This window comes from Microcaecilia unicolor, chromosome 1 (assembly GCF_901765095.1).
Source record: "Microcaecilia unicolor chromosome 1, aMicUni1.1, whole genome shotgun sequence".
In the NCBI taxonomy this organism is placed as follows: Eukaryota; Metazoa; Chordata; class Amphibia; order Gymnophiona; family Siphonopidae; genus Microcaecilia; species Microcaecilia unicolor.
Window position 1 is genome coordinate 39,572,310 of NC_044031.1, and position 27,437 is coordinate 39,599,746.

At 45.8% G+C, this 27,437-nt stretch overlaps 1 protein-coding gene and 1 pseudogene across 1 annotated transcript in view; one reads left to right on the forward strand and one right to left on the reverse strand.

Annotated features, from left to right (window-relative positions):
- The window catches only part of LOC115465678 (SCO-spondin-like), a 537,587-nt gene extending 514,511 nt beyond the window's left edge, over positions 1-23,076 (reverse strand). The window contains exons 1-3 of the mRNA XM_030196374.1: positions 23,021-23,076; positions 17,435-17,644; positions 14,007-14,089 (exon numbers count right to left, since the gene is read on the reverse strand). Of these exons, the coding sequence (XP_030052234.1) occupies positions 14,007-14,089; positions 17,435-17,644; positions 23,021-23,076 (349 nt within the window). The remainder of the gene's footprint in view (positions 1-14,006; positions 14,090-17,434; positions 17,645-23,020) is intronic.
- A 1,793-nt stretch (positions 23,077-24,869) lies between these two features.
- LOC115465753 lies at positions 24,870-27,368 on the forward strand (annotated as a pseudogene).
- The last annotated feature ends 69 nt before the right edge of the window (positions 27,369-27,437 follow it).

Consider the following 27,437-nt stretch of genomic DNA (forward strand, 5'->3'; position numbering starts at 1 on the left):
AATGTATATTTTAATACTTAAGTACAATGAAGAACACATTAAAAAATGTACTTAAGTGAAAGTAAAAAAGTTATTGCCTAATATAATACTTATTGAGTAAAAAGTAAAAGTACCATAACTACAGTGAATGCAACGTATTGTTGACATTTTTATCCCAACAATTTTATTGCTTTACAATTCAATCTTTTTTGCTTTTAGTAAAACTAAATTTTGAAAATGACTGTCACTCATGTGAGTGCGCTTGTGAGTCTTTAACCCACCACAGCTAAAAAGTTGTTCAACAGCTCCACTATCAGGAAGTGGATTGTTCAGTCTGATAAAAAAAAAAAATTCCTTCAAATCAGGCCAGGCCACAATATTACTGATGCCTTTTGACAGAGTCTGCAGGTATGGATCATGGGAATCTCTGTCGGAAACACTTGACTTCCTTATAGCAAAAGATGCTTTACCATAATAGGCGGCCATTTTGTTTATGCAGGAGCATATGAAAGATGCATGATGAAGCAATGCGAAACTTGGCCATGTCGGCGGGGGTTCTTTGACGCTTTCCAGTTGCTGCCATTTAAAAGATAAGTTTGTGTGAAGAAGCACGTGTGCTATATTTAAATATTTTTGCTATATTGTGCAATTTTGGGATATAAAAGCTGTAAAAAATAACAAAAAAATAACAAAAAAAAAGGATAAGGAAAGGGGGATTCTGTGAGGATTTGCACCACACCATTTCGCCTATAGCGATAGAACAGGACTGTTCATATGGTTGTGAGTTGCATGTGAATCTGATGACCCCCAGAAGAATTTAAGCTTATTTCTTAATTAATCCTGCTTATGAGATTAATGTTTGGGACATGAGTATGTTTTACCATAATTGTTGTCATTATTATCTGCATTAGTAATAGTGCTAATTCATCGCGTGCATCTTCATCCTTGTTATCATTGTCATGCTATCTAATTACAGTGAAGGCTTTCACAAAGTTGAAATCATTGTTATTGTCCTAACTATTTTTCTTCTGATGGCAACCTCTGAATATCTTCAAGAACTGATGCAAGAATACCAAATGTACGGAAACTCTTCAGTCTTAAGGCCAGACAAGCAGACTATCAATCCAGTGGACTGTCACGCCAATGTAAAATTTTTCATGGGATGTCCAGCAGTCTGTTGTGATAGAGACATATGTCTGTTCAACAAGAATCCGCTTCAGCTTCATTTCCGCTTCAAAGTGACCAAACTCATCACTTTTCTGTTTGGCTGGAGACTTAGTAACCAGTTCAACAAACATAGGCAACTCTACTCATAGGCTGTATTCCCTGAACACCAACATTTAAGATGAGATCATCCACTGTTTATGTAACGAAGTTTGCAATTGCAAAATCCTATTCCAGGTTTTGCTGTTTAATTTGGTTTACTAAGAAATCATCATTTAGGTCTCTGTGCCACTTTTTACTTTTAACTGCAAGCATCAGAAGTAACTAGGTATAAGTAGTAAAAATTAGTAAAATTATTACTTTAGTAAAAGTAACAAAGTTTTCCTGTACTTCTTTACCAGTAAAAGTAACAAAACGTTTATTTAAGTACAGTAACTAGTTACATTTACTTAGTTACTAAACAACACTGAAGGAAAGTGTTCAGTGGGAAGGCAAACTCTTCACCATAGCCAGAAAAACTAGGATTGTGCCCCAGTACCTGACTTTGGAGTAACTTAAGGAATCCAAGAAAAGAAGACATTTGCAAATGAGATCTTATAGTTTATAGTTAATTGCACTATAGCTTCTCCCTGGCTCTTGGTCTTTTGGCTGAGAGGGGAGGGGTTCCTCCAGGCTAAACAAGCTGAGCTCTGACAGCTGGAATCACAAAAGCACTTAATTCACAAAGAGTTAGAGTCACTGAGCCTTGGACCTAGCAAGTAGGAAATGCATGGGAATGGAGACCCAGCCCAGGAGAAGGAATCAGAGAACAAAGTCTGGAGGTGGGGCAGAAGAGACATGGTCTCCAGAGGAGACAACCCAGAGGTGAGGCTGCAGTGGTAGACCAGTGACCTGTCCAGGTGGGATGGAGAGCTCTGGGGCCACCCCAGTAGAGCAGCTGAGACAGGCCAGGCATTGCAGGTCCTCCCAGGACTTCCAGCAGCCACCGATCCAGTTCCACTCTTGCCTATGGGTGAGACTTGGGGTATGGTGAGATGGAGAATGGGGAGGACAACTAAAAAGGAGAAGACATGTAAGGATTCCTTGTTTAACTAGCAATATTGTTTTGGGATTGGTATTTCTAATTATTTAAGGGCTCTTTTACTAAGCCATGTAGGCACCTACGAACGCCCAATGTGCGTCAATTTTGAGTTACCGCCCGGCTACCATGAGGCCTTTGCGGTAATAATTTTTATTTTCTGGCACGCAGCACAAACTAGGCGGTAATCATCATGCTACGTGCGTAGATGATTACCGCATGGTTACTGTGTGAGACCTTACCGCTAAGTCAATGGCTGGTGGTAAGGTCTCAGACCCAAAATGGATGCATGACAATTTTTATTTTGCCGCATGTCAATTTTCAGGAAAAATTTTAAAAAGGCCTTTTTTACAGACGCGCTAAAAAATGGATCTGCATGCGCCCAAAACACACTACTACTACTACTATTTAGCATTTCTATAGCGCTACAAGGCATACGCAGCGCTGCACAAACATAGAAGAAAGACAGTCCCTGCTCAAAGAGCTTACAATCTAATAGACAAAAAATAAATAAAGTAAGCAAATCAAATCAATTAATGTGAACGGGAAGGAAGAGAGGAGGGTAGGTGGAGGCGAGTGGTTACAAGTGGTTACGAGTCAAAAGCAATGTTAAAGAGGTGGGCTTTCAGTCTAGATTTAAAGGTGGCCAAGGATGGGGCAAGACGTAGGGGCTCAGGAAGTTTATTCCAGGCGTAGGGTGCAGCGAGACAGAAGGCGCGAAGTCTGGAGTTGGCAGTAGTGGAGAAGGGAACAGATAACAAGGATTTATCCATGGAGCGGAGTGCACGGGAAAGGGTGTAGGGAAGGACGAGTGTGGAGAGATACTGGGGAGCAGCAGAGTGAATACATTTATAGGTTAGTAGAAGAAGTTTGAACAGGATGCGAAAATGGATAGGGAGCCAGTGAAGGGTCTTGAGGAGAGGGGTAGTATGAGTAAAGCGACACACCTACACAGACCCCTCATTTAGTCTCTTTCTCCCCTCCCTAAGTATGAGTCGGTTCCAGTTAGGCCGTGAGGCCCGCATGCTTGAATTCTGAGTGATTCGGTTCCAGATAGGCCGTGAGGCCCGCCTGATTGCCCTATCTTCCCTTTTCTGAGGTGCAAGTTGGTTGTTGCGTGTGTCTGTACAGGGCTTGGTAGCTGGGGTAGTGTGTAGTGTCTGCTCGGCCCACCCTCGGGGCTAAGTGCAGCCATTTGTTTCTCTATTTGATGGAAGACTTTGATCTCACAGGCCTGGTCTGAATTTACAACTTTAAAAGGTCTGTTCTTTCAGCTATTAAAGCCTTAACCCTGCATTGCCAACTAGGAAGACTGCTGATCTACAGGGTGTACTCCAAAGAGTGGATTGCAGCGCCACCCAGTGAAATTTTGCCTAACTAGCTTCTGACACAAAACTGTGTCATGCAAGCATCCCAGTGGTGTGTGAGAGAGGAAACCTTAACCCCCACAAACCAAAGAGAAGGCAAAAGTGCAAGAGGTCAAACACTTACATAACAGTACTTACAAGATCACCTCATTGTCCCACCAAAGCTACCAACAGCACCCCCAGACCACCCTTGGGAACTATAGGACTAGTGAATGGCAGATGTCATGTTTGTGACTGTTTTCCATATGGGTGCTCTCCTTGCCCTCTGGTGGCCAGAACTGGTGGCTGCTATGGACTGTTTTCTGCTGTCTTCCATGTTCCAGACTTCAGTGAGTCCGGTCCGGATTTTCCAGGTTGCCAGACTTGCTCTGCTGGTTTGTTCTGGAACAGCACCCTTACTTGGCTGGTGATTTACTGCAGCTGTGGGTCAGCTGCTGAGGGGCTTATTAGCTTCTGTGAGCCTTGCTTGCCTTGCCTTGGTATCAAAGGTCATCCTGAGTTCCTGTTGGTTCATTGGAGTTCCTGCTTTGCAAGTTTCCTGTGTGTTTGACCCTTTGCCTGGACCTGGACTTTGATTTTGCTTTCTGCCTGCCTAAAAGACTGGTTAGTTTATGGATTACCCGTTTTTGCTGCCTGCCCTTTGACTTTGCTGTGCTACTGGACATTGTTACTGTCTACTATTAAAGCCTCTTCTAGTTATATTCTGTGGTTCCTGCCTGTTGTGTTCAGCACTGCTTTCTGCTTGGGTGATTTGCCTGCCGCTGCCACTCCTTGGCAGTGGCCCAAGGGCTCACAATTTCAGAGACTGGGTGAGAGCCCTGACAGAATACCAAGGCCATGAGCTCGGCAAGATCACCCTACCAGCTGGAGTTTCAGCCCAAGACGTTTTGCCCTGCTGTCCATCCGGGTTCCAGCCCCGGTTCATTTCCTGATTCCAGTTTGGATCCCAGGTCCAACCCAATTTTTGATCTGGATCCGTTTCTGACCCTCCAGGAGTACCGCGTTAAACCTTTGTCTGATCCAGCTCTGAGGAATACTCCTGAAGCGGCAGCAGAGAGAAAGCGTTTCTGGGGCCCTGTTGTCCCTGGAAACCCAGTTTCTGCTATTGATCCCTCTACCAAGCTCTTCTTGTACCGCGTCCAACTTCTCGCGGAGCCAGCCCTGCGGAATACTCCTGAAGCCCAAGCTGAAAGAAGGTGGCTGCCTGATTCCGGTCCAGTTTTTGATTCTGATGTTCGTTCCAGCCAACCTCTGTCCAGTTCGATTGACGTTTCCAGCCAAGCCTCTGAGGCCAGGCCGGGTGGCGCGTCGTACCACGCCTCCAATTCCAGCCCAAGAAGCGCTTCCACTTAAACCTCTGATTCCAGTCCAAGCGAAGCTTTTGACCGAGTCTTCAATTCCAGTCCAAGTAGCGCTGTCACGCAAGCCTCTGATTCTAGCCCGAGCGAAGCTTCTGACTGAGTCTCCAGTTCCAGTCCAGGAAGCACTTCCACTTGAGCCTCTGAGTCCTGTTCGAGGGACGCTTCTAATTGAGCCTCTGATTCCTGTTCGGGTGGTGCTTCTGGCCGAGCTTCTGGTCCCAGTTCAAGTGGCACGGCCAGTTAAGCCCCTGAGTCCAGTCCAAGGGACGCTTCTGACTGAGTCTCCGATGCCAGTTCGAGTGGCCCTGCTAGCCAGGCCGCTGCCGAGTTCCAGTGCCAGTCGAGATGCTGAGTCCGGATCGAGTTGCGGTTCTGGCCAAGAGAATGCCAAGTCCACTCTAAGGTCGAGCTCCAGTCCAGAGGATGCTGAGTTCACTCCGGGTGCGAGTTCCAGCCGGGATGTTCCAGAGTCTGCACTGAATTCCAGCCAAGTGCTTGAGCCTGCTCTGAGATCCTGCCAAGCGCCGGAGCCTGCTCTGAGATCTTGCCAAGCGCCGGAGTCTGCTCTGAATTCCAGTCAAGCTTCTGAGCCTGCCCTGAGTTCCAGCCAGGCTTCTGAGCCTGCCCTGAGTTCCAGTCAGGCTTCTGAGCCTGCCCTGAGTTCCAGCCAAGATATCCCTGAGTCTGCACTGAATTCCAGAAAAGTGCCTGAGCTTGCTCTGAGTTCCAGCCCAGTGCCTGAGCCTGCTCTGAGTTCCAGCCAAGATGATGCTGAGTCCGCTCCGAGTCTGAGTCCCAGCCCAGATGAGCCTGAGTCTGCCCTGAGATCCTGCCAAGCGCCGGAATCTGCTCTGAGTTCCAGTCAAGCTTCTGAGCCTGTCCTGAGTTTCTGCCAAGCGGTTCCTGAGTCTGGCTCGAGTTTCAGCCGAGCGCTTGAGTCCAGTTCTAAGTCCAGTCCGAGTTCCAGTCCTGAAAATCCTGATTCCAGTCCGAGTTGCAGTCCTGAAAATCCTGAATCCAGTCCGAGTTCCAGTCCGAGTTCCAGTCCTGAAGATCCTGAATCCAGTCCGAGTTCCAGTCCAAGTTGCAGTCTTGAATCCAGTTCAAGTTCCAGTCTTGCCTCCAGCCCGAGTTCCAGTCCTGAATCCAGTCCGAGTTCCAGCTTTGAATCCAGTCCGGGTTCCAGTCTGAGTTCCGGTCCTGCCTCCAGTCTGAATTCTAGTCCAGCTACCCCTGGTCACATTTTGAAACTCCTCCGTCGGTTTCACCACTGTTACCCATGGAGACCGGAATCTCCTCTGGAGAGTGGGGGGGCCTTGAGGAGGAGGTACTGTCATGTTTGTGACTGTTTTCCATATGGGTGCTCTCCTTGCCCTCTGGTGGCCAGAACTGGTGGCTGCTATGGACTGTTTTCTGCTGTCTTCCATGTTCCAGACTTCAGTGAGTCCGGTCCGGATTTTCCAGGTTGCCAGACTTGCTCTGCTGGTTTGTTCTGGAACAGCACCCTTACTTGGCTGGTGATTTACTGTAGCTGTGGGTCAGCTGCTGAGGGGCTTATTAGCTTCTTTGAGCCTTGCTTGCCTTGCCTTGGTATCAAAGGTCATCCTGAGTTCCTGTTGGTTCGTTGGAGTTCCTGCTTTGCAAGTTTCCTGTGTGTTTGACCCTTTGCCTGGACCTGGACTTTGATTTTGCTTTCTGCCTGCCTAAAAGACTCTGGTTAGTTTATGGATTACCCGTGTTTGCTGCCTGCCCTTTGACTTTGCTGTGCTACTGGACATTGTTACTGTCTACTATTAAAGCCTCTTCTAGTTATATTCTGTGGTTCCTGCCTGTTGTGTTCAGCACTGCTTTCTGCTTGGGTGATTTGCCTGCCGCTGCCACTCCTTGGCAGTGGCCCAAGGGCTCACAATTTCAGAGACTGGGTGAGAGCCCTGACAGCAGATCAGCTGCAAAGAAATCCTCAGTGATCCATGATGCCATAAATGAACAGCATCTTGACATCCTAGGAATAAGTGAAACCTGGCTAGATGAAAGTGGGGGTTTACCACTGGCTGAACTATGCCCAACAGGTTTCAACATCCAACATCAACCAAGACCAGGAAGAGAGGGTGGAGGGGTAGCAGTCTTGATTCGGGACACAATCAAACTGCGCAGAATATCCATCCCCCAGCTACATGGATCAGAATCTCTTTTAATCCAACCTGAAGAGGAGAAGCCAATCTGGCTGCTCATGATTTACAGAGCACCTCGTAACAACACATTATCTGTGCAAAAACTCCTAGACCTGATTACTCAAGTGACCCTGAATTACCCTAGGTTGGTGATCATGGGAGACTTCAATCTACACATCAAAACCCCAGATACCACCATAGCTGCCTTTCTGACACGATGACAGCACTAGGATTTACACAGGTGATCAATTCTCCAACCCACGAAAAGGGTCACAAACTAGACATGGTATGCTACAAAGGGGTGGATATCCCAGAATTCTGGGATAACAGTATCGAAATAACACCCCTATCATGGTCAGACCATTTTCTAATTAAATTCTCCCTAAGTGACCACCTGAAACAAATGGCACCTCCCAGAGTTTGGAAGGTGATCAGAGACAAAAAAAAAGCTGACCACTGAGAATTTCCTAGAGGCCTTGGACTATCTACATGTAGATGAAAAGACAACAGTGTCAGAACAAGTTGACATCTGGAATACACACTTAGCCAAGACCTTAGAGAAAACAGCACCACTAAAAAAGGTCTTATGCCCCACTCATAAACGCTCACCTTGGTTTTCTCCAGAACTTCGGATCCTTAAACGCGAAGGACGAAAACTGGAAAGGAGATGGCGCAAATCTCATCTGGATGAAGACAGGCTAAACTGCAGGAAGCAAAGTACCGCCAAGCCTTAAGAGCAACCAAAAAACAGTATTTCTCTCAATCCATTGCACAGGCTGCCAATTCAACCAAGCAGCTGTTCAGTATAGTAAACAGCCTACTGCAACCCCCACAACAAAACTAGCCACCCCAGTCTAAACTGAACTGCAATGATTTTGCTGCATACGTTGCCAACAAAATTAAAAGTCTCCACCAGGATTTACAGGCAATCCCACCCAGTGCCCAACCAGTCAACCAGAGGTGCACAAACTCGCCCCCTCCTAACAGAGACAGATGGAACACTTTTAACTTAATGACAGAGGAGAGCCTTGACAAACTCCTAAGAGACCTTCGACCAACTACCTGCTCCCTCGATCTTTGCCCATCAAAGATAGTGCCGCAGGCAAGTATGGGCCTTATAGAAGGTGCCACAAAAATTGTGAACACCTCTCTTTCTAATGGGCAACTACCAACAGCATTAAAAAGGGCAGTGGTTCACCCTCTGCTGAAGAAAAACAACCTTGACCAGGACAAACTTGAACGTTACAGGCCAGTATCCAACATCCCATTTCTAGGGAAACTCATAGAACAAGCAGTCTGTGTTCAACTTAATGAATGGCTAGAAAAGAGTAACTGGCTAGATCCATGTCAATCTGGATTCAGACCCGGTTATGGAACAGAAACGGTCCTCGTATCCCCTGCTAGATGATCTTCACAGAAACCAAGACAAGGGATTCGCCTCGATGTTAGTACTGCTAGATTTCTCAGCAGCTTTTGACACTGTGGATCACGATATCTTGCTAGCACGACTGACAGAAACAGGTATCAATGGAACAGTACTTGCCTGGTTCAGATCCTATCAGACAGGCAACAATCCATAATGATTGGCAGTAACTCATCACCACCATGGAGACTGACCTGCAGGGTACCACAAGGATCGATACTGTCACCTATTCTGTTCAATATCTACCTCAAGCCACTAGCTGAGCTAATTCGGTCAATGGACACTCAGTTCTACATCTATGCGGATGATGTGCAGCTACTCATACCCATTGAACCTGACTTACCTACAGCCTTGAATAAACTGATTATTTGTCTAACATCAATTCAAGAATGGGCTAAACACAACAAACTTTGCCTGAACCCAAGTAAAACCAAGCTTCTCTGGGTCCCTAACACAAGTGGATACATACCTGACTTCAAAATCCCTTTTGGGAAGTTTGAACTCCCCCTCAAATCACAAGTCAGGAACCTTGGAATACAGTTAGATTCAACACTTACTCTGATTCCCCAAATCCAAGCAACCTTCAAGAGCTGCTTCTACTATTTGCGACAGCTACGCTGCTTCTCTCCTTACATCGAGAAGGTAAATCATATCCCAGTTGTGCATGCCATGGTAATATCAAGACTGGATTACTGCAATGCACTATACAAAAGGGCCTGCACCAGCTCCAGTTGATTCAGAATGCAGCAGCAAGACTCATAGAAGGTTGCAAGCGACGTGATCACATCACACCATTTTTGCAAAAACTTCATTGGCTACCAGTACAATATAGGGCTAAATTTAAAACTCTATGTCTGTTCTTCAAGGCCCTGAAAGGAAATGACCCAGAGTATCTGAAGAATAGGATGATCCTTCACACACCACCAATGACACTAAGGTCCTCCCAAGGACTTTCACTAACTACACCCTCTCCAAAAGACATTACATGATGTGATACCCACAAGCGAGCCTTCTCCGGAGTAGCCCCCACACTGTGGAATGCATTGCCTGAAGGGCACCGCTTAACACAAGACTATCTGGTGAAAGCTTGGCTCTTCAACCAAGCCTTTAATGAAAGAAGTAACTAACTTGTTAGTCTCACTCACACACACAAGGATTGGCTCGGGCTGCACATACTGCAGCGGGACATGTTTAGCCACTCCTAGCCTAACTGAGATAATATTTAACCATCTCTCTGACCTCATGTGCAACTTTCTTCAAATCAGTCACCTTACTTTCAAATTCTTCCTACTTTCTTACTCATCTATATGTTACAACTTTGCCTTACCCTTCACTACCAATTATAATGTTCTACTACGTTTTGTGTTGTCATTGCAAGTAGTATACCATGCCATATTTTGTATTGTTACTTGAATATTTTTACTGCTGTAATTGCCTATTGCTCATGCTTGATCTATTCTTACTGTACACCACCTTGAGTGGATTCCTTCAAAAAGGCACTAAATAAAAAATAAAATAGTGCCTCGGGTTCTCAGTCTGGTAAGCTGGCACTCTTGCAGTTTACTGCTTTTCACTGTTACCTCTAAGCTGAGCAGGAGTCCTCCACTTGCAGTCTTGCCAGTAGGGGGTGCTGTTTCACTGTCACAATTTCAATAGTGAGGGACAGGCAAGCTCTGCAGGATGGCAGGAAACCTGCCTGTCCCTAGCAATTAAAAACACAATATTGAAGCACCACCGCCTACTGGCAGCAATGCAGTTGGAGGACCCTGGCTCAGCTTAAAGGAACAGTGTTTCTTGTGTGTATTTTTTTATGATGGTTTGTATTTGGTTTGTTTTGTGTACTTTCTCTGAACTGAACTGGGCAATGTCTTGGAAAGGCAGAACAGAAATTCCACATTAAATTAAATTTCCAAAGTCATAAGTACATAAGTATTGCCACACTGGAACAGACCAAAGGTCCATCAAGCCCAGCATCCTGTTTCCAACAGTGGCCAATCCAGGTCACAAATACCTGGCAACATCCCAAAAAAGTTCAATACATTGTATGCTGCTTATCCCAGAAATAAGCAGTGGATTTTCCCCAAGTCATTTTTATTTATTTATTTATTTATTGCATTTGTATCCCACATTTTCCCACCTATTTGCAGGCTCAATGTGGCTTACAATACATCATGAATGGTGGAAATATATAAGAGAATATACATTTAGTATTACATAAGGATATTGGGTAACATGATAATGATGAAACATGATAGTAGTGTAGCAAGCAAATATTATAAGACAATTCTGGATATATGTGTAATAATGGTCTATGGACTTTTCCTTTAGGAAGCCGTCCAAACCTTTTTAAAACATGGATAAGTAATGATTTATTCCCAGGTAAACTGGCCATCTGAAAACTGCCCTAAAGCTGTTAACCAATGTTTTAGAACAATGCACAGACTTTTAACCATACTGAGCAGGAGCATGTCTAGATTATCAGATGGCATGTAGATAGCATTCCATGGGAAAAGTACCTATATGAAGAGGGCTTGTGCATCCCCAGCACAATTGAAAGTGAAAGTACATGTGGACTTAATATTGCCAGCTGAAGAACCCCTCTTACTGAGCCAGTGGCGTACCAAGGGGGGGGCGGTGGGGGCGGTCCGCCCCGGGTGCACACCGCTGGGGGGGTGCCGCGCGCCTGTTGGCTCTTCGTTTTCATGCTCCCTTTGCCCCGGAACAGGTTACTTCCTGTTCCGGGGCAGAGGGAGCATGAAAATGAAGAGCCGGCAGGTTTTTTCGCCGGGGGGGGGATGTCGCGCTGTTCCAGGGGGGGGCGCTGCACCCGGGGGGGGCAGGGCGCATCGGCGATCCGCCCCGGGTGTCAGCCCCCCTAGGAACGCGACTGTACTGAGTTATGTTTTGCTTACATATACAGATAATGGAAGCTCCAATAGCTCTGCATTGTGCCCAATCAAAGCAACAAAAACAGAAGCAAAATACTCTGTACAAACACCACAAGCAGCCAAAGCAAAGTAAGATCGTCCAGAGAAGGAAAAGGCTCAGGTTCAGCCACAGATAAATTTATTGAAAAACGGCCCGATTTGGCCAAGGTTCGGCACTCGCACCTTCGTCAGGGGTCAATACCTCACCAACAGCACAAATCTTCATTAGCACATAAAAAGCACAAATATACTTACTTCCAGCGCTGGAGAAACAACAACCAGATGCTATACTGGCAACTTCACAGTATGACCCCTGACGAAGGTGGAGGAGTGGCCTAGTGGTTGGGGTGGTGGACTTTGATCCTGGGGAACTGAGGAACTGAGTTCAATTCCCACTTCAGGCACAGGCAGCTCCTTGTGACTCTGGGCAAGTCACTTAACCCTCCATTGCCCCATGTAAGCTGCATTGAGCCTGCCATGAGTGGGAAAGCGTGGGGTACAAATGTAACAAAAAAAAAAAGATGTGAGTGCTGAAACTTGGCCAAGTCAGGTCATATTTCAATAAATCAGTGGTGTAGCCAGAGGTGGGCTAGGGCCCATCCTCTTAGGGCTCAGGCCCAGCCAACAGTAACATACGTTTAGCGGTAGCAAGTGGGGATCCCAAGCTCCACCAGCTGAAGACTTCCCCCTGATGGTAAAGAAAATGCTACTCTCCACGATACTGGCACCTGCACATGCTCAGTTTTCAGCGCATGCCTGCTGCAGACTGCCATGGTGGAAAGAAGTGTTTTCCCGCCAGCTGAGATATTTTTTTGGTGGTAGTGGGGGGGGGGGGGGGGGGGGGAGAACACTTGGTGCCCACCCACTTCTTGCCTAGGCCCACCCAAAATCTGTTGTCTGGCTACGCCCCTGCAATAAATGTATCTGTGGCTGAACTCGAGACTTTTCCTTCTCTGGATTATCTCTGCTTTGCTTGGCTGCTTGTGCCCAGTTAGGACATGACTTTTTCTACTTTGCGCTGTTTGGCAGTTTACTCGAGGAGGAGATAGGGGAAAAGCTTTGTTAAAGTTGGAACAACAAGGGATTTTTAAGTTGCATACAGCTGAATCAGAAGGTTTAATTTTCAATTTTATTAGGGCTGATACACCACCCATCAAAACTTATCTGAGCGTCTTACAATAAAATAATGTAGGGAAGGGAGTGCATTGAGGACAGGGAGGAGAAATACATTATTAATGATAGTAAAGCTGGGAAGGGGAAGTATGCCTATGTTTACTAAGCAGTGCTATGGGCATGTTAGTGAACGTAAATTTATTTAGACTTTGCTCACATCTTTTTCAGTAGTAGCTCAAGGTGAGTTACATTCAGGTACTCTGGATATTTCTCTGTCCCAGGATTGCAAGACCAGTGCTCTAACCACTAGGCCACTCCTCCACGCCACAGTTTATATGCATTAAACGCTAACGTGCCCATAGAAATGTATAGGCATATTAGCGTTTAATGCACCTTAAATTTGCAGGCGCGTTAAAAACGCTAGCACACCTCAGTAAACATACCCCTTAGTGGTTTCCAGGACACTGTATAGTCTGCAGTGCATGAAGAGGGTTTAGTTACCATTAATCATAGGCATCATGGAATAAGAAAGTGTTTTTAATCTGTTTTAAATTTGGATAGGGAAGGTGAGAGACGAAGATGTACCAGTAATTTATTCCAAAGCTCTGGGCCTGGAACTGAAAAAATAGATCGGCGTGTGGTATCATAGCGGATTTCTCGAAAGTATGGGACTACAAGCTGGTTTTGCTGGGCTGACATTAACACTGATTGGATGATTTTTCGATAATATGATAGATTGCCTCTTGCCAAATGAAGATTTCTGATTAGATGCTTTGTTTCTGATACCACTGTGGTGTTTTTAAGATGCCTGAGAATAAGATGGTTGTTGGACATTGTGCCCTGAAGAAGCAATGATTTAATTTTTGTTACATTTGTACCCTGCACTTTCCCACTCTTTGCAGGCTCAATGCAGCAATGGAGGGTTAAGTGACTTGCCCAGAGTCACAAGGAGCTGCCTGTGCCTAAAGTGGGAATTGAACTCAGTTCCCCAGAACCAAAGTCCATCACCCTAACCACTAGGCCACTCCTCCACTCCAAAGATTGTGAAATGAAGGCCTTCACTAGGCTAAGGCAAAAGAGCACTTTTGTGATGAAAAGTGTTAAAAGATTTTGGAATTTTTGTGAAAAGATATTGAAAATGCATAGATAAAAAAATATTGATAAATTAGGAAAGTGAATTTTAAGGAGTTTTTTTAGTTCCAATAATTGGTATGGAACCTTAAAAGTATTTTTACACTTGTTGAGAAATTATCTGAGGCCATTTCCTCCTTTGAAGAATATGCTTATAGAAGTAACAGTTTTTTTGTGTGGTTGTCTTTCACCTTTTCTATTCCTTGCTTGTTGGTCCATTACTTTGCACATACCATGACAGAAATTAATCTCACTCCAGCAGTGTGTGTATAATGGGGAAGACTTTCCTTACCTTTAGTGCAGTGGGGGCCACTCCACCCATCACAACACGCTCGCACGGTCCGGTTCCACACCATGGGTCTGGTATCCTCAGGTCTAAAAAAGAGGAAAACATTGAGACAGCAGGGAGCCCCTCTCTCTTCATGCTCCCTGAAATGAGGAGAATCCAGCATCCAACGTAGTAACATGGAGGGGCATTTTCGATATGACGTCCAAATCCCCCAAATCCAGTGCCAAACATAGTCATTTTCGAAAAAGAAAAATGTCTATCTTTTTGGTTCAAAAATTGCCCGATTTTAGACAGTTTTGTCCTCAATGTGTTTTTCTTTAAGATCCATTTTCAAACAAAAAAATGTCCAAGGGAAAAATGTACAAAAACAAACCATTGGGCCAGCAGTCTTACTAGACTGGCCACATAGACATCCCAGCAGAGCAGTGGGGCAACCTTGGTGGGCACCGCAGTGAACTTCACATAAAAGGTCCCAGGTGCACATCACTTCAAAATCCCCTTGTATTGTATGGTGAGCCCTCCAGGATTAGCAAAAAATGTACTGTACCCAACTGTACACCACTACAATAGCCCTTATGCCTGCAGGTGTCACCTGTGTGTGGGTTCAGTAGGTATTTTGTGGTTTTGGGGGCCTCACACTTTCCACCACAAGTGCACTAGTTAGAGTGGGATGTAGACCTAGGTCCCTTGTGAGGGGGTTTATGGAACTCTGCCCCTCTCTGTTAAGAATAGACCCAACAGACAGCCTGAGCCACCTTAAGAGCCTTAGTTCCACCCAAGAGGAAGTGAGCCAGGAAGAGGGGTGGAGCCGGAACCAGGAAGTATATAACACAGGGCCTGAGTAACGTTAAGGAGGGCAGGGTTGCCAGATGGGCGGTTTTCCGCAACCCGCCGCGGGAAACTTTTGCCCGCGGCAGGTTGCGGTTTTTTGGGCTTGTTTTTTTTTTCGCGCGGATTTTGGGCGGTTTTTCAGCCGGTGGGGGGTGAGGCTAACGGCGACAGAGGCGGGGTTTGGTGACGTATTGGGCGGGGCGAGGTGACGTATTGGGCGTGGCGATGATGGCGGGGGTGGGGCTGATGACGGCAGGGGCGGGGTGATGACGGAAGGAGTGGGGCTGATGACGGCGGGGGCGGGGTGATGACAGAAGGGGCGGGGTTGATGACGGCGGGGGTGGGGGTGATGACGGAAGGGGCAGGGGTGATGACGTCGAGGGTGGAGTGTGTGCGGTTTTTGGGCGGGTTTTGGGCTGTTTTGGGTGGGAATTTTTTTTTTTATATGGCAACACTGAAGGAGGGGCCAATACAGAGGCCTGGGAGGAAAGACACCACTCTGGAGTGTGGGTCTCCATAGCATAGTGTTAGAAGCTGCTACCTGATACAAGGTAGGCTAAGCTTTAAGCCTCATAAGAATGCTGTTCTTGGAGTCTGGCTGGACGCAGACCTGTGTGTGTGGATACTGTGGATTTACAGCCTGTGTAAAGGTTGCCTCTGAACCTAAGAGAGACTTTGAGAGTGAAAAGCCTGTGAGGGAACAGACCTGTTATTTCCTTAGTTTTGTACAGAATAAAACCTTTGTCTGTTTGACAGTGCACTGCCTCCGTCTGTATCATATGAGGACTTCATGCCTTGCCGTGGTTGACATTATCACAGTCCCCTTCTCTACAGTCCACTGCAACAAACACTAGGCTACTCCAGCATCCTGCTTGCTGCTCTAAGAGGAATGACCATTATATCTGCAGCTGTCATAAGCATGGTATGTGCTGTCACTTTTACTTCTTAGGGAGGTGGGAGGGAGTCAGTGACCAATGGGAGATTAAAGGGGGGGGGGGGGTCATACCTTTATCCCTTCAGTGGTCACCTGTTTGGTTTGGGCACCTTTTTGGCACTTAGTTGTTACTGAAACAGGTTTAGCCAAAAAGTCCTATTTTTTTGATCTGGATGTTTTTACAATGTTCTATTATCGCAGAAAAACGTCCAAATTGTAAGCCCGCCCTAGTCCTGCCCAAAACACACCTCCAAGAAGACCCCTTGAAATTTAGGTGAACTACATAGAAAAAGTCTTAAAAATGGAGTTTTGAAAATAGCAATTTGGACATTTTTATGAATAAATAAGTCCATCTGCTGCTTTGTGCCATTTTTTGGACGTTTTTTTCTGTTTCGAAAATGAGCCCCATAGTAAATGATGACAGAGAAAGACCTGCATAGTCCATCCAGTCTGCCCAACTGTCACATTCATTATCAAATCGTTACTGAACCAACAATGCAATTGTATTATTACAACATTTTATTTGCTAAAGTTCCACTTTACGATGTCTTCCCCTCCCCCACTGAGATATACAAGACCCCCACTCATAGCATACAATATGAATGCATACTTGATCCTGATTCGTCCTTGCCATTTTCAGGACTCAGACCATTACAAAGTCTGTCTTGCATTGACCCTATTTCCCAACTACTGGAGCTGCCATCAAAACCTACTCTAGCCCATCCTGATCTGTCTGGCCATATACGAGACACAGACCATAGAAATCCACCCGGCACTGGCCTCATTTCCCCACTGCTGGAGCTGCCATTAGAGAATGACACGGGGATAAAATTTGTCCCCGTGCCTGCATGTGGCCTCTCTCCTCAATGAATCTCAAGCCAGCCAGTCAGGTTTTCAGGGTACTCACAAGAAATATATATCAGATAGATTTTCATATAGTAGAAACATGCAGATCTGCATCATGCATGTTCAGTGTGGATATTCTGAAATCCGACTGGCTGGGTATCCTGAGGCTTGGGTTGAAAACCATTGTATTAAAGACATGCTGGGCTCCAGCCTCACTATTCTATCTTCGTTGTTGTTGTTATTGTTGTTTGTTTGTTTTTTAAACTAGCCTTTCCAAATACAAGCTCAAAGTGAGTTACAATCAGGTACATTATGTCAACGCTTCTCAGCCCTCTCCTGGAGGGTCACATAGCCAACCAGCTTTTCAGAATTACCACAATGATGATGCATGAGATACATCTATGTACATTGGATACTGTAGCCGGTCCTGTTTTCAGGATGTCCATAATGAATATGCATGAGATAAATTTGCATACAATAAAGGTAGTGCATGCAAATTTATCTCATGCATATTCATTATGGATATCCTGAAAACATGACTAGGTGTGTTCCGAGGACTGGGCTGACAACCCCTGGTCTAAGCTGATACTTAAAGCAATGGAGGGTGAAGGGATTTGCCTGAAGTCACCAGAAGCATCACTGGGAGACTCAGGATTTGAACCCTAGTTTTCAGCCCACCTCTAATAACTAAGCTCCTCCTATGTGCCACTTTGCGGGCTCGTCTCACTTCTCTCCCCTCTCTTGCTAGGGATACAACTGCATTCAGCACCTTCACTGATGACACTGAGAAGGGACAGATTTACAGAAGGTGCATCCTTACTTGAAAACGAAGCACATAGAGGCAGTCCCACTTTCGGCGTAGTAGTGTGCTAGCCCTACATCTCCTCCGTAGGTCTGGAGCATGCGCTCCTGGTCCAGCTGCCAGCCTTGCAGGTTGTACTGGTAGACATGAGCACAGGATACCAGCTTCTCTTGTCGTGGGCTGACAACTTCCTCTTCAGTGACCTGCACCGTCCGATCACACCAACGTCTGCAAGAGGCATCACAGAGGAAAGGAAATCAGGTCTCCATCTCTCTGGTCCAGGGGCAGGGGGGACGGGGGGGGGGCAATATTCCCCAGATGCCTGCAAGCTTCATCCTGCCTGCCTGTTTCCGGGTCTGTCTCTATCCTGCTCCTGCGTGCCAGGCCCAGGACCCAGATGATTGCATTAACGAGATAACCCGAGTGACCCAAGTTATCGTGTTAATGCAATCATCCGGGTCCCAGCATACAGAAGCAGGAGAAGACAGACTGAGGGAGAGGCAGTCAGACACAGAAAGGTAAGGGAGTGGGGACAGGGGCATGAGTGGGAGGTTGGTGCAACAGTAGCCCAGGTAGTGGTGGTGGTGGTCGGGGGGGGGGGGGGGGGGGTCCTGCCGCCTGAAACTGGCTATGTCTCTCGGCAGCCCTGTCAAGGGATTAAGGCTAGGTTTACCAGCCAACTCTACATCATCAAGAAAAAGTTGTCCTAGTCCTTGACTTATCCCCACAAGAACCTCGGAGATAGATACTGTATAAATATACTATTTGTACTGTAGTCCTACTACAGCTTATGTAAGCCACATTGAGCCTACAACTAGTGGGATAATGTGGGGTATAAATGCATTAATTAATTAATTAATTAATTAAATATTCAGCTGGTGGCGGTGAGTCTTTTTTTTGTAGGTACCGCTGGAATTATTCCCAGATATTCAATGGATTGATGTGGTTTATAAATAATAAACTAAAACTATAAACTACTACTACTATTGCTTATCATTTCTATAGCGCTACTAGATGTACACTTGAACATGAAGAGACAGTCCCTGCTTGAAAGAGCTTACAATCTAACTAGGCCAGACAAACAGGACAAATAAGGGATAAGGGAATTACTAAGGTGGGAATGATAAAATACGGGTACTGAACTGTTTCTGGATACTGACATTGAATATCCAGGTTTATGCGGATGGGTATCTCTTATGTGGTTAAGTGCGATATTTTTATTTGTTTATTTATTTGTTACATTTATACCCCACATTTTCCCACCTATTTGCAGGCTCATTCTGCACTTAACTGTCTAAGAGGGTCTTTTACAAAGGAGCGTTAGCGGTTTTAGTGCACGCTAATGATTAGCACGTTCTAAATGCTAGAGACGCCCATAGAAAAATGCTAGCACACCTTCGTAAAAGGCCCCCTAAGTGACTCCACATAAAGATGCACTGGCTTTTATGTGGTCTAATATCAGGAGGAATATCAGCACTTAACCTCTTAAGTGTCAACTTCGCCCCCGGACCACCCACTAACCTGTTAACTGCTGCTGAATATCAGTGGACAGACCCCGCACAAGCAATTTTAACTGGCTGTTTAAATCACTTTGAATATCATCGACCCCATGATGTCAAAATTTTCCACCCCTTACAGTAGCTAAATTAAATACACATAACTCGATGTGCACTGGAAGGACAATTCTATCATCTACCCGTGAGATTTAGGATTCAGTTTAAAGATCTATATCTGCTTCACCAGACAACCTATGGAAAGGTTGCATGCTATTTCCATTCTGTGATTGAATTGTTTGTCTCTGCTACGGGTCTGTGATCTGACTCTGTGAAAAAATTAGCAGCTGATTTGTTATTGAATACCCAATGCTTACGAGGGCTGCAGACCTTTTCGGTTGCAGGTCCAGTACTATGGAATGATTTGCCTGGCTACCTGCATTTATGTACGAACGCAGTACACTTCAAGAAGCTGTTGAAGACTCACGATTTTGTTCAGGCTTTTTAAGATGATGCAGTCAGAGTCCAGCAGCTAATCTTTGGGGGGGGGGGGGTATGGGATAATGAAGTAATTGTCATTTGTATGCTTGTTTTTATTATTGTGTATGTTATGCTGTTATAAGTTTTAAGTGGGGTATAAGTTTTATAAATAAAATAAATAAATCATTTAAGCACCAATTTTGCATGTGAACTTACAAAATACATGCACTTTCACAAGTAACCGGCCATTAAGGTGTGTAAGTAGCAGCAAATCAGTTGAGCACTGTTCTGCATGGGGTGCGTAAGTGCGTTGTTTAAGAAACGTCTGAAAACATTACTTTTTAGGAGATTTCTAGATCCTTTATAATGTCAAGTTATTAATCTGAATAATATATATAATGAACTCGGCCATTATTTATATATCATGTTTTATGTTCTGTATATTGTTTAGTGTATTTGCATGAATGTTTGTAATTTTCCCAAGGGCATTTTGTAAACCACTCAGAATCCAATTGGTTATGAGCGGTATATAAACTAGATGCAGGGCCGCTGAGAGAGGGGAGCAGGGGGTGCAAAATTCCTTGGGCCTGGCCTCCAAGGGGGGGAGGCCTGGCACCGACAAGCTTTGTCCTGCCTGCCTGCTTCTGGGTCTGTCTCTCTCCTGCTCCTGCATACCAGGTCCAGGACCCGAATGATTGCAATAACGTGATAACATGGGTGACCCGAGTTATCGCGTTAATGTAGTCATCTGGGTCCCAGCACAAAGGAGCAGGAAGCGACAGACCAACGGAGGAGCCATCATACACAGGAAAATAAGGGGTGGGGCAGTGGCATGTGTGGGGGGTGCCGGCACAAGTGAGGGGGTGGCGTAGCAGTGGCAGCCAAGGTGGTGGGGTGGCGTGGCAGCGGCCAAGATGTGGGGGGGCGATTCTTCCCCTGGCCCGGCTGTGTCTCTCAGAGACCCTGACTAGATGTAAAGTAAAGCAGTGTGGAAATGCACTGTGGTGTTCCCACGGGCAGAGCATAGTAACATAGTAGATGACGGCAGATAAAGACCTGTATGGTCCATCCAGTCTGCCCAACAAGATAAACTCGTATGTGCTACTTTATATGTATACCTGACCTTGATTTGTCCTTGCAGGACGTCAGACTCACAGAAACAGAACGAAACCTTGAGCCGGAAGAAGAGGACCTCGGCTGGCGAGGGTTAGGGTCCCCCGCCAGCAAAGGTAGGCGGCGGGGGAGGGTTGGTGGCGGGAGGGGGGTCAAGACTCTCAGCAGGGTTGTCGGCAGGGGGAGGGGGGTCAAAGTTGTTGGTGGTGTTGGCGGCGCTGGCGGGGGGAGGGGTCGGCAATGGCAGGGGGGGGCTAAAATGTGCCCCTCACCTTGGGCTCTGGACCCCCCCTCCCACCGGTCTGGCTATGCCCCTGCTCCAGGGTATGTCTATAAGAGGGGCACAAGCAGTGCCATCACTTACGCATGAAGAATGCTGGAAGTTACTCATGCCCTTGCCACTTTTAGGAACCTGCAGTTATGTCAGGTCTATGGTTGGTGTAACTGCAGATGCCTAGATTTTAGGCACTCTGATACCAGGCAGTATTAGCATCCTATAACAGTATCTGGGCTCCCAGAAGCGGTTATAGAATAGGCTCTCACCGAACAGCATCAGAGCGCCTACAAGGAGGTGCTGACTTATAGACTTACCAAAAAAAGGGGTGGTGAAAAAAACACAACCACGTGAAGTGGAGGAACACCAATCTCTACGACAGTAGTCCAAACAAAAACCAAGGAGTAGGGTGTGGGAATGGTGCTTCCAAAAAAACCACAGGACTGACCAGAAGATCTTGACATGCAGAGTTTATTGACGGATACCAACAGACTCAACACGACACTGTGTTTCGGCCCTAGGTGCCTGCCTCAGGAGTCTGGAGTATACTCTTGTAGCAACGCCGAAAGCTTTTTTGAAGACTTTTTGTGTCACATCAAGCCCTGCTATTTGCAACACCCTTTATGATAATTGCAGATATTCATGCATTAAACTGTACAGAACTTGTTTGACTGATGTACCATCATGCTGGACTCCTGAGGCAGGCGCCTAGCACTGAAACATAGTGCCATGTTGAGTCTGTTGGTATCCTTCAATAAACTCTGCACATCAAGATCTTCTGGTTTGTCCTGTGATTTTCAGGAAGCACCATTCCCACACCCTACTCCTTGGTTTTTGTTTTTTTTATAGACTTACCCACCTACCCCCATCCCCCCCTACCTGTTACACTTGTGGTAGTAAATGTGAGCCCTTCAAAACCCACCAGAAACCCACTGTACCCACATGTAGGTGCCCCCCTTCATCCCTAAAGGCTATGGTAGTGGTGTACAGTTGTGGGGAGTGGGTTTTGGGGGGCTCAGCACCCAAGGTAAGGGAGCTATGCACCTGGGAACAATTTCTGAAGTCCACTGCAGTGCCCCCTAGGGTGCCCGGTTGGTGACCTGACATGTCAGGGGGTCCAGTGCACTGCGAATGCTGGCTCCTCCCATGACCAAATGCCTTGGATTTGGTCGTTTTTGAGATGGGTGTCCTCGGTTTCCATTATCAGCGAAAACCGAGGTTGCCCATCTCTTAGGTCGACCTAAATGTGGAGATTTGGGCGTCCCCGACCATATTATCGAAATGAAAATTGGACATCCATCTTGTTTCGATAATACAGGATGCCCTGCCCCTTCACCAGGCCGTCCTTAGAGATGGGCGCCCTTAGAGATGGTCGTCCCTATTCGATTATGCCCCTCTACCCGTATTCTATAAACGGTGCCTAACTGTAGGTGAGGTATATAGTAATAGTGCTAAGCACGGGGGTTTTTTTATTGGTGTCAATTTTTGTAGGCGCTATTTATAGAATTAGGTCCATAAAGTCTAGTTGTACAAGTGAAGCTGTAGTTAGAGGCATCCCTTAGTTTGTTTACTCATTTATGCTCTCAGCACTGATATTCAGTTTGCACCACATCAAACTCTGTATGGAACTCTGGACATGGTGGAAGGCTGCCTTAGTTTAACTGGATAAAGTTGTAAATAAGAACATAAGTGTTGCCATACTGGGTCCATCAAGCCCAGCATCCTGTTTACAACAGTGGCCAATCCAAGTTACAAGTACCTGGCAAGATCCCAAAACAGTACAATACATTTTATGCTGCTTAACCTAGAAATAAACAGTGAATTTTCACCAAGTCCTTCTTAATAATGGCTTATGGACTTTTCTTTTAGGAAGCTATCCAAACCTTTTTTTAAACCCCGATACACTAACTGCTTTTACTACATTCCATGGCAAAGAATTCCAGAGTTTAATCACACATTGAATGAATAAATATTTTATCCGATTTGTTTTAAATGTACTACTTTAGCTTCATTGCATGCCCCCTAGTCCTAGTATTTTTGGAAAGAGTAAACAAGCGATTCAGATATTCAGTGGTAGTTTTATGCACATACAGTAAGTACTGCTGACTAGTACTTTATCTAGCTATCTTATCCATTCACCAGCTGTTTGAATATTGGGGATCCATCATAATATCTTATAGTCACACGCCAAGCCCAAAGAGAGAGAAGCGGTCCAGTCTGCTCCAGAGAGCAGGGTACACTTACCCGTCAGTGAATGCCAGCTTCACCCAGAGAGGCAGCAAGAGAAGTGTCTTTCTCATTGCTCCTCAGCAGACCTGAGGCCTCCCCACCAAGGGCTTGAATTGTACCTGTCAAAAGCACAGAAGCGAAGTTAGCTAGTGTGAAACAAGTTAGATCTGAGTTTCAGATATATAATCATTTAGGCCCAAGGTGCCCCTTCTTGAAGAACGCCAGATCTTCATGCTGTGTTGAAGTCTATCTGTAATGTCAGAGAGTTTAGGAAAGCCTCCATCTCCACCCCCCCCCCCCCCCTCAGTCCTATGAATGGAAATCCCCCGCATCTCCCCTCCCCTTCTCTAGGGGAAATTCCCCTATCGAAAGCAGACACTGCGGCTAAGTACTGAGTAGCCAAAGGTGTGTGATGCTCAGGTGTTGTCTACCATACCACCCTGAGCGTACATCAAGAATATGGTGCTTGTTCCTGTTCACCAGTAGAAACCGTAGTGCAAATAAAAAATATCATGTTCAAAAACAGACTTACTAATAGGAGCCTCCCATACATGTATATAATTTGCAAATGAACCATTTTTTTTATTTATTGGGACTTATAGGACATCTTCTGGCCTGTTTAACCTAATATAGCACTGCAATGTGCTACACTCACATGACAGGTACGCTAGAACTTTCCATCTCATCTAACACTCAGGAAGGAATAGAGCATAACATATTCCTCCATTTCTTGGGATTCAGTGCCATAGGCCACCATCCAACCTGCAGTGAGTTTGGATGGTGAGCATAAAGACTAATGTGAGAGCCCTCCCCCACCGCATCCTTTAACCCCTCTGCCCAGTGTATTGTGTCACACTGCACTAACGTCTAGAGAAAGCAATGCGAGTTCCCTCCCTCTGACAGTATGTGCACATTGCCACAGGGTTTCAGACTCATCACGGACAGACTGAAGCAGCCCTACGCCTCTGCTCAGCCCATTACATGGATGGACTTACAGCCACTACTGTGTTTGTAGTATAAATATTGCTGTACTTGCATGGCAAGCTCTTTATGACAGGTAACTCCCTTACATGTTGCATCCCACCAACTTGAGTTGATCATTGAATTTTCCCCTTACACACAGCTGTGTCCCCTTGCAGTGCTGACAGAAATGACTAACAACAATAGCCTTTCTTTTCTCAGGGTGGCTGGAGCCATTTTGTCCCTCATGGATTAGCCACTGAACCCACTCAACCAACACCCAATAAGTTAGATTCATGGGTATGAAATGCTTCTTACCTGGAGGATCCTCAGTTGGTCACGCACAACTAGATTGTCCCAAGTATCTCCTGGTCTCTCCCTTTCCACAACCATTCCTCGGCTACCACATCTGTTACTTTGCTCTTTCTCTCTCTGCCTTCCCCTTGTAAACTGTAACAGCATCTGGAGAGGGGCATTTTATAAGTGGGTTCGGGTAGGGGGGCAGGAGATTTGCTTCAGCCTGCAACATCTGAGCATCTTTCAATTGGAGGATCCCCCTGAGAAACACAGCTGCTGGCCAGGGTATTAGCATTCTCTGTTCTGATGGAAGCTTGAGAGTAGGTGGGGTAGGAGGCAATGTGTTTTCATCCCCAAAGAAAATCTTTAGGCCCTTTCACCTCCCTCAGCATGTTTGTCTAAAGGGATTAGAGGAAACAGGTTACAGCCCAGGTCCTGTCCTTTTTTTCCAAAGCAGGATGCACAGTGGACTGTCTCCACAAGAAGGAGAGAGAGAAAAACCCTCAGGTTCTGGTCTTTGGGATGGGTCAGAACAGCTCAGGGCCAGGGCTTCTGATCCATCGCTGCCCTGTCAGTGGAGACCAGGTCCAGAGAGCAAATCTGGACAATGAAGAGAAAAGCAGAAGACACTTTTTGTAAGGGTGGATGGGGGAAATATCCTAGATTCATATTTCAAGATATTGACAGAGTATTCAGGCCCTGAAGAGCAGGTGATTGGAGGCAGATTCCTGTAGCCTCCAGAACAGCAGAAGTTTTTCCAATTCAGTTACATTTTACCTTTTATTTTTTTTTTAATGTCACATTTCTTCACTATTGTTTGTATAATGATTTTGTTCTGGTCTCTGATGAAGATCTTTACTTCTGCATATTAAATGACCTATTGACAGATGGGAGAGGTGAGGACCTGCATACAAAATGACACATATCACTGTTCCCCAAATTTGCGTAAATAAGAGAAAGAAATTTGTATTTTCTAATTTCAGAGGGGAGGCTGAGATCATGATTGCTCCTGTTTCTGGCTTCTGAACGTGGTAATTATTTTCAAATCAGTTCTTGTATACTGCTAAAATCCCCTTTTCAGGGTTCAGTGTGGTTATATAATAATTGTTACAAAGCAGATGCTGTTAAAGTGTATGTATGAGACATGAAACAACCTAGTAGGAAAATCTGATGGATGTTATGCTTCAGTCAGTGTACAAAGGAAGATCGGAACTTAGGGGTGATTGTGTCTGATGACCTTAAAGCTTCCAAACAGGTAGAAAAAGCGATGGTCAAAACCAGAAGGATGCTTGGGCACATAAAGAGAGGGATGACCAGCAGGAAAAAGGAGGTGATAGTGCCGTAGAGAAGAGAGGTGCAATATAGGATTTGGGGGATGGGGCACAGGGGAGGAAAATTGCAACCATATAGTCTCCCGATGGTGTTATGATGTGATTGCTTAAGCTCAGTCAGGTACTGGCAAGACAGCCACCACATTTGCAATTAACATGCTGCAGCAGTTAAAAATTGATCTCCAAACGTCCCAGGCTCTAGTATTGACCCCTACCAGAGAACTGGTTCAACAGATCCAAAACGTAATTCTGGCTCTTGGAGACCACGTGGGGACTCATTTTCAAAGCACTTAGACTTACAAAGTTCCATAGGTTATTATCCACCTTATAATTGAAAGAGAAAAACGCCTAGATTTCGACCCAAATCGGGAGATGGACGTTTGTCTCACAAAAACGAATAAATCGGTATAATGGAAAGCCGATTTTGGACGTTTTCAACTGCACTCCATCGCGGAAGCGTACAAAGTTGATGGGGGCGTGTCGGAGGCGTGGCAAAGGTGGAACTGGGGCGTGGTTATCGGCCGAGGAGAGATGGGCGCCTTTCGCCGATAATGGACAAAAAGTATGCGTTTGTAGCTAGAATTTAGGGCACTTTTCCTGGACCCTGTTTTTTCACGAATAAGGCCCCAAAAAGTGCCCTAAATGACCAGATTACCACCAGAGGGAATCGGGAATGACCTCCCCTGACTCCCCCAGTGGTCACTAACCCCCTCCCACCACAAAAAATGATGTTTCACAACTTTTTATTGTCACCCTCAAATGTCATACCCACCTCCCTGGCAGCAGTATGCAGGTCCCTGGAGCAGTTGTTAGGGGGTGCAGTGGACTTCGGGCAGGTGGACCCAGGCCCATCCCCTCCTACCTGTTACAATTGTGCTGCTTAATGCTTAGTCGTCCAACCCCCCCAAACCCACTGTACCCACATGTAGGTGCCCCCCTTCACCCCTTAGGGCTATAGTAATGGTGTAGACTTGTGGGCGGTGGGTTTTGAGGGGGATTTGGAGGGCTCAACACACAAGGGAAGGGTGCTATGCACCTGGGAGCTCTTTTACCTTTTTTTTTGTTTTTGTAAAAGTTCCCCCTAGGGTGCCCGGTTGGTGTCCTGGCATGTGAGGGGGACCAGTGCACTACGACTCTTGGCTCCTCCCACGAACAAATGCCTTGGATTTATTTGTTTTTGAGCTGGGCGCTTTCATTTTCCATTATCGCTGAAAAACAAAAACGCCCAGCTCACAAATTGTCGAATAAAACATGGACGTCTATTTTTTTTTCGAAAATACGGTTCGGTCCGCCCCTTCACGGACCCGTTCTCGGAGATAAACGCCCATGGAGATAGACGTTTTCGTTCAATTATGCCCCTCTATATAATGTTATAAGTCTAAGTGCTTTGAAAATACGCCTAAATGGGTGCAACTCATCATACCTGCATTGGAGGAACAAATGTACACAATGAGACGCAAAACTTCAGGCAGAGGCTGCACATATTGTGGTGGAAACCCCAGGACGTGTGTTTGATATGCTAAACAGGAGATATCTCTCTCCTAAATGGATAAAGTTTTGTTTTGGATGAAGCAGATGAAAAGTTGAGTCAGGGGTTCAAAGATCAAATCTCTAAGATTTTTCAAAGGCTGAGGTTGTGTTGCTGTCTGCCACAATGCCTACTGATGTGTTAGCGGTGACAAAGAAGCCCATGAGAGATCCGTATTTTGGTGAAAAAGGAAGACTTGACCCGTGAGGATATCAAACAGCTCTGCATAAATGTAGACAGAGAGTAATAGGAAGAGTGGCCTAATGGTTAGTGCAGTGGGCTTTGGGCCTGATGACCTGGGTTCAATTCCCACTGC